Source organism: Fundulus heteroclitus, unplaced genomic scaffold (genome assembly GCF_011125445.2).
Source record: "Fundulus heteroclitus isolate FHET01 unplaced genomic scaffold, MU-UCD_Fhet_4.1 scaffold_784, whole genome shotgun sequence".
NCBI classification, from domain to species: Eukaryota; Metazoa; Chordata; class Actinopteri; order Cyprinodontiformes; family Fundulidae; genus Fundulus; species Fundulus heteroclitus.
Window position 1 is genome coordinate 45,103 of NW_023397235.1, and position 6,895 is coordinate 51,997.

The 6,895-nt window shown below is 43.1% G+C and overlaps 1 protein-coding gene across 1 annotated transcript; it reads right to left on the reverse strand.

Annotated features, from left to right (window-relative positions):
- Positions 1-2,355: 2,355 nt before the first annotated feature.
- On the reverse strand, positions 2,356-5,389 carry LOC118561991 (lon protease homolog 2, peroxisomal-like). Its single transcript, XM_036134271.1, has 4 exons — positions 5,295-5,389; positions 4,948-5,155; positions 4,669-4,859; positions 2,356-2,926 (listed from the first exon to the last, which is right to left on the reverse strand). Exons 1-4 carry the CDS (start codon positions 5,358-5,360, stop codon positions 2,696-2,698), a joined length of 696 nt encoding a protein of 231 aa, XP_035990164.1. The 5' UTR covers positions 5,361-5,389; the 3' UTR covers positions 2,356-2,695.
- Between the last annotated feature and the right edge of the window lie 1,506 nt (positions 5,390-6,895).

A 6,895-nucleotide genomic window follows, 5' to 3' on the forward strand; every position in this document is an offset into this window, starting at 1 on the left:
TTTTTTTTTTTAAATTAACCACCTTTTTTATTTCTGTTTTTAAAATTAAAAAAAGAATGGAAACACTTTGGGATGTAAATTCTGTAAAAAGAACAAACGCATATTTAAGAGGCAGCTGTGGTTCGGTGGATAGTCGTCTAGCAATCAGAAGGTTGTGGGTTGGATTCCAGCATCCTAGTCATGTATATTGCCCCAGGGCAAGGCATCTTAACCCCAAGATCTTCCAAGATCCTATATCTCTATTTAAAAACATAATTTGTTTCTTTTGTAATTTTTGGCCAAATTTATTAGGAGCCAATGTGGCAGGTCCAAAGAACCAGTTGTGGCTCCGGAGCCGCAGGTTGCAGAACCGAGCCTAGACGTGACCCTGGGCCAACCACCTGGAAAACACAGGTAAGCACTGCCCCCGAGTGGGCATGACATGCATTACAAGTTTGTAAAGATTGTTCTGGACAGCTTTGTCCAACACAAAGTGCTCTACGATATTATAACCCACCCTGTTTTTTGTGTAAAAATAAAAAAATGACTGAAGGGGTTAAAACGGCACCAAAGGGTGTTTTCAATTTCTGTGTAAAGCAGAACATGAACGGAACTCCACAAAGAAGCACCAAAGAGTGAGATTAAATGTTAAATTAAACATCAAAACAAACATAATACAAACTAAAATGGATACAAAATGCCTAAAACGAATAAAATGGGAATTAAAATAATTTAGGTTTATAAATAAGTAAACATTTCAAAATGTTAAGGATAAGACATTTGTGGACAGCAGATAGGTTTTTTTTTTAATCTAAAAACAATAATAGAAAATAAACCAAATATTTTCTTAAGCTTTTGAGTAATTTCAAAGATGGCATAGATGTGACCAAAATCTAATAAAAATACTAAAACATGTCTTCAACCGATTTTTACAAGGTTCCTACGCTGAGTTTAAGTGTGAAGGGAGGTAGGATACAAGGAAGCGATTAAAGACACAAGGAGACAAGAGGATTTGAGGAAGCAAGGAAAGATGGGAGGACATAAGGATGTTAAGAAGAAATTGCACAAGGGAGGGAGGACATGAGGAAGAAACAAAGGAAAGACAGAAGAAAAGTAGGGCACCAGGATAGCACAGAAGAAAAATAAAATACAAGAGGAAAGAAAGTTGAGGAAAGACAAATAAGACAAGGATGTATGAAGTTCCTCCTTTCCATCTCCCTCCCCGTCTCTTTTCTCCTTTCCTTCATTCCTTGTCCTTTCCTGTTCCTCCTTGTGTCCTTTCTCCCTCCTTACCTTATTCCTTCCTTTTTTGTGGTTTCCATCTTCAATCCTGATAAAAATTTCTGCGCTACATTCATTGTGAACTTTGCTACCTTGGGGTTTAAAAACTCTAGAAAACATTCTGTTAATTGAAAATCATGTGGGAAAAACCACGGTTCATGTGATGGTTGTGACGTCAATACGTGCTGGAGCGCCGCCATATTGGGTGGGTTCTACGTATATAAGGCTGAATCCCATTGGCAAATTTAAGTACCCTGGACTTGGAGTACCATCACATTCAAGAAGCTGTGCAAAACAGTTTGTTTTCAAGGCTCTAAAGCTCCAGAACTAGTTACAAGCAGGGTGTAGGACACTGGAATGACCTGGAAGTTTTCAAGAACAATTTTCCAGGCCTTAAAAAAACAAAACTATGTGCATGCATAGCACGCAAAACTATGAAGAACTTATAGTTGGTGTGTACAGAAGGCTCAGGGTTGTACATGTGAGAGTGAAATAAATTTTAATGATTGATCCAACTTGTTTATTAAAATATATAATGTATTAATATGTAATACCACATGTCTCTTTATTTAACAAATTATTTCAGCGTAAAAGCATGCATTTACCTACATATTATGCCCTAACATTGCTTTGTTAATTAGCATAAAACAAAGTATTTCAGTATGAAATCACATTTCAGTATTAAAACATGTTTTTATCCTGTATCATAACCACATCTCTGCCGTTTGTAACCAAACCAAACCGTGAGAAAATCTGGTAAAAATTCAGGGAGTTATGATTTACTTCAGTTGGGAAAACAGCTTCCTTGGTACAGATAAATGCACTGGGGGCGCGTGAGAGACCCATCCAAGATGGAGGCCGAGCTGAAACATCAACTCCAGTAAGCAACGCAGGTCCATGGGGCGTCTACCTGTATAATGTCTCTATCACCCTCGTAGGTCAAGCTTGGACACTGACAGTTTCTGGCCATTTTCCTTCTTAATGTGTCTAAAATAAAGATTTTCAGCTTTGTCTAAACACAAGACAGAAAAATGTCCCCCCAAAGAGTCCAAAAAGAAGCTTTTTCAACTGTTAAATAACATGAACAACTTAAAATGTTTTTAACACTTTATTTGTTAAAGGCTTGTGCAACAGGACACAGTAGCGTCCGTCCAATCACTAATCGGTGATTTTAGCAGGAATCTAATTTAGATTAGTTGATTCTTCTTTATTAGAATAAAACAAAACCAGTGAAACCGAGTTAATCGAAAATGATGGCCAGACGGCTGCAGGGAAAATGTTATAGAGAAGGTTTGCAGAACATCCTGCATCAATCTGGACCGGCTCGGATAAAGACGCTGATCTGACGGCATCCAGCTATCTCACATTATCTATAAACTGGGAGGACGACTAGTTTCTATAGTGAGGAATGCGTCAGAGGTCTCTCTGAACATCCTCACAGCTTGCTGCTGAGCTGAGGAGGGGAGCGCACGCTGCTTCTCCCTGGAAAACCGCCATCGAAGGAGGCGTTCAAAACCTCGTCCAGGTTTCCGGCCACCACAAAGTCCAGGTCGGCTCGGACGTTGGCCGGAAGCTCCTCCAGGTCTTTCTCGTTTCTCTTGGGTAGGATGACCCGCTTCACTCCGGCTCTGTGTGCCGCCAGGACCTTATCCTTGATCCCGCCCACCTACGGAAAGCAGACGATTTATTTGGATTTGCACGAAATAAATCACAGAACGTGTTTTAACAGCTAAACGGGTCTGACTTAGGAAAGACTAAAACCTGTTGGGCAGATTTTCTTTTTTGTGCACGGAAGGGAGAAAAAATTACTTGACTTTAATTGATAAAGTTTAAGTAAAAAGAAAAGAATGTGGAGAAACTAAATTAAGACCAAATGGACAGAGATTAAAGAAATTAAATGTACAGAGATTGTTTCTCTTCCTCTCGTATGTGACGGTCCATCCTGATAGGATGGTTCAGGGTTCTGGAGGCGGTGTCCTGCTGCTTCTTCAGGCAGAGGTTCAGGGGCTGAGGCTCAATGAGGAGCCAGCTCTTCCCAAAATGCTGCCCTGGTTTCCCTTTTTCATCATCTTTTATTGAGATGTTGGAGCAACATCCAGTCTGATGGTCACCTGAGGCCTAACTTCCTAGAAAGACCCTGAAAGGAGTGGAAATCCCGGCTGACACGAGATGCCCAGGATCAAGGAGGTCCCTTAAACCTCCTTTAATCCTGGGCATCTCGTGTTTTCACGAAATGAGCTTAAGAGGGGTTTCCCTCCTGGACCTGTTACCCCTGCAACCCAACCTGTAATCAAGGGAAGACGATGGAGAAACGTAGAACAAAGGAGAGTTAAAAGTTATGTAGCCACGTTATATGCTTATAAGAAAAAGATCAAAATCCAGTTGATTATGATCAAAAAAGGCTATTTATTCCAAGCATCCATCCAGATAGTGTTTTGATCGTCCTTTCTGAGCCTGAAAAGAACCCCAGCAATGGGTGCGATGAGTAGACATAAACAGATGTAGCGCCATCTGCTGGCAGAAAACCACAGACCTATTAGAAAGCCAGACGGTCGCCATTGACGCTGCTTCTAGATAAATCCCCACCGAGCTGTAATGCCTCACGAAGAACCGACAGCTCGATGTGGTTGAAGACCAACCTGACCTACTCCTATTTCAGGTTCCAGTGAGTCCTCCCCTGAGCCTCCTTCCACAGAAATCAAGAAAACTTACATCTCCTACCAAACGCAAACAAGAACACAGCATCATGGTAAGAATGTTTTCAGCAACAAATAAAAGGCAAAGGCTAAAACCTTTTCATTGGAATGAATGCAGATTAAATGCATTAAAATGTAATTTCCCAGTGGGTCGAGGCAGATGAGCGTTCACAATGAGCCTGGTTCTGCTGGAGTTTTCCTCTCCACTGTCGCTTCATGCATGCTCAGTATGAGGGATTGCTGCAAAGCCATCAACAATGCAGACGACTGTCCACTGTGGCTCTACGCTCTTTCAGGAGGAGTGAATGCTGCTTGGAGAGACTTGATGCAACCTGCTGGGTTTCCTTAGAGAGGAAACTTTATGACCAACCTGGAGGATTTGATTTAAATTGAAAAGTAGACCGTGACAGGATCCCCCAGGAGGAGCTGGAGACAGTCAGTCGTGGGTGTCTGGTTTTCCTTCCCTACTGAACCTCTGAGTCCATCAATCTTAGAAAAGATTGATGGATAGAGGGACCAAGGGATTATTATGCATCTGCACAAAGATCAGCTAAATCAGAAAGCTATTAAACACTCCAGATCTCCATCCAACAGGACATTTAAGGCGGGGGCAGGAAAATAAGGTTCTCCATGGTGTAGCTCCCACCTGCAAGGGTGGTTAAAACCTCTTAAAGGACCTCCTCTGCTTCCTTATCCAGGGGCCCAAACTCACCGGCAGCACCAGCCCTCTCAGCGTGATCTCTCCCGTCATGGCCACGTCGGATCTGACCAACCGGCCGCTGAACAGAGACGCCAGGCAGGTGACTATGGTGACGCCGGCAGAGGGGCCGTCCTTGGTGACGGCTCCTGCAGGGAAGTGGAGGTGGATATCCGTCCCCTCCATCGGATCCGGACCCCCCACCACTAGGAGCAGACACAGAGATCCACAGTGACTCCGCCTGACCGGGCGGTTCCTATTCCTGCAAGCGGCTGCTCTCTGACGCGGACTCACGGTTGGTGAGCTGGTAGGTTTTGGCGTTCGCCCGCAGCCAGCTGATGGCCAGATGAGCCGACTCCTTCATGACGTCTCCCAGCTGACCCGTCAGAGTCAGCTGACCTTCCCCCTCCATCCGGCTGGCCTCCACGAACATGATCTCCCCGCCGAGCGGCGTCCAGGCGAGGCCCAAGGCCACGCCGGGCAGGGTGAGCCGCTCGGAGACCTGCAGACACATGGAAACACCCAGAAGGAGCCAAGTGAGGGGGGGATTGGACCTGGAGCGTCCGAGATCCGCCAAACGGCAGCAGAAATGTTGCTCTGGATGCCTGGAGCATCCAGGTGTTTGAACTCTTCCTGCTCACCTCCATGTCAAACAGCGGCGGCCCCAGGATGTCCTTCAGGGCCACCTGGTCGATCACGATGGGCATCTCAGGGGGCGCTTCCCTATCTGATAAAACACACAACAGCACCGTTGATCAGGCTCTGACTGTAAACTCCTGCAGCACTGTAAAAAAAATAATTCAGTCTTTAGAGATTTCTTCTGTTTGATTTCTTTTTGTGTGTGACTCAGAATAAGGGATTGCTCAGTATGAGGGATTGCTGCAAAGCCATCAACAATGCAGACGACTGTCCACTGTGGCTCTACGCTCTTTCAGGAGGAGTGAATGCTGCTTGGAGAGACTTGATGCAACCTGCTGAGTTTCCTTAGAGAGGAAACTTTCTGACCAACCTGGAGGATCTGATAGAATCTGACTTTGGAAAGAGCCTTGAGATGACATGTTTAATTACAGGATAATCTGAAATAAATGCAAATTGTTTTAAATTTTATGATGGTAAAATCCTAAATGGACAGGTCATCGGAAAGCTGAGGTCAATTTCACAAGCAACACCGGGGCCTGATTACTGCCAGACCTGCAAAATGCAGAAATCACTTAAAACAGAACCTGTCTGACAGCATGAAGCAGGCCAAAAGGTTTCCCGAAGCGGCATTTGTGCTGCGATATAAAGACGTTCAAGAAAAGATGAGAACGTCAATGACAATGCTGCTTGTCAAGACTTCCTTAGACAGGAAATTTTATTGACCAGTCTGTATAATGTGATTGAATTTGACTTTTTGAGATGACATGTTTCATGAATTGGTGCTATATAAATAAAATTGAATTGAATTGAATCAGTCTGGAAAGGGTAAAAAATAAATTTCTACAGCTTTGGAGGTCCAGTGATCTACACAGAGAACCCATATCTACATGTGGGGAAAACCGTGAACGAGTGGCCAACCTTTCCAGGAGAGCCTGGCCTTCCAGAATTACTCCATGAGCGCATCAAGAAATCACCCAGGAGGTCACGGAACAACATCTACAAACCTTCCAGCCTCACTTGCTTCAGTTAAGGTCAGAGAAGGGCTGGACAATATAGAAAAAAAACTTAATCGATAAAAAAAAATATAGCTGCACCATATTTTATGTGCAGCTCTGCCTGGACATTTTATGATATTGCTAAATGATTTAATTGTAATAAAGAACATAAACACAGAATTCCAATTAAATCGTTTTTTAACCAAGTTTTTTTTAACCATAACAGAATTTTTTTTAAAGAAAAATAACTTAAGAGACCTGAGTTATGTTATTAAATACTGACAAAGAATAAACTAAAGTTACCAGAAAAGTGACCAAAATAAATATAACAATAGCAGAAAACCCTGAAGGTCAGCATCCAGTCAAACATGCTTGGACGGTGGAGCAACGCGATATATATATATATATATACACTCTATAATATACTCTATTCACAGTAATATCCACCTGCTATTACACTTCAGGTTAGACCTAAACTGCATTTCCTTGCCTTATATCTGTACCTGTGTAATGACAATAAAGTTGAGTCTAATCTAATCTAATCCAGTCAGCAGGCTTGGACTGTGGAGCAACGCTCACCAGGAAGTCCACCTCTGAATGACTCAAAA

Bases quoted from the DNA above. Each gene is read 5' to 3' on its own strand.
- LOC118561991 (XM_036134271.1), bottom strand. From the start codon at position 5,360: ATGCCCATCGTGATCGACCAGGTGGCCCTGAAGGACATCCTGGGGCCG. The intron at 5,156-5,294 runs GTGAGCAGGAAG...ATGTGTCTGCAG, and splicing joins CGCCGCTGTTTGACATGGAG to GTCTCCGAGCGGCTCACCCT. The intron at 2,927-4,668 runs GTGAGTTTGGGC...TGCTTTCCGTAG, and splicing joins TGAGAGGGCTGGTGCTGCCG to GTGGGCGGGATCAAGGATAA.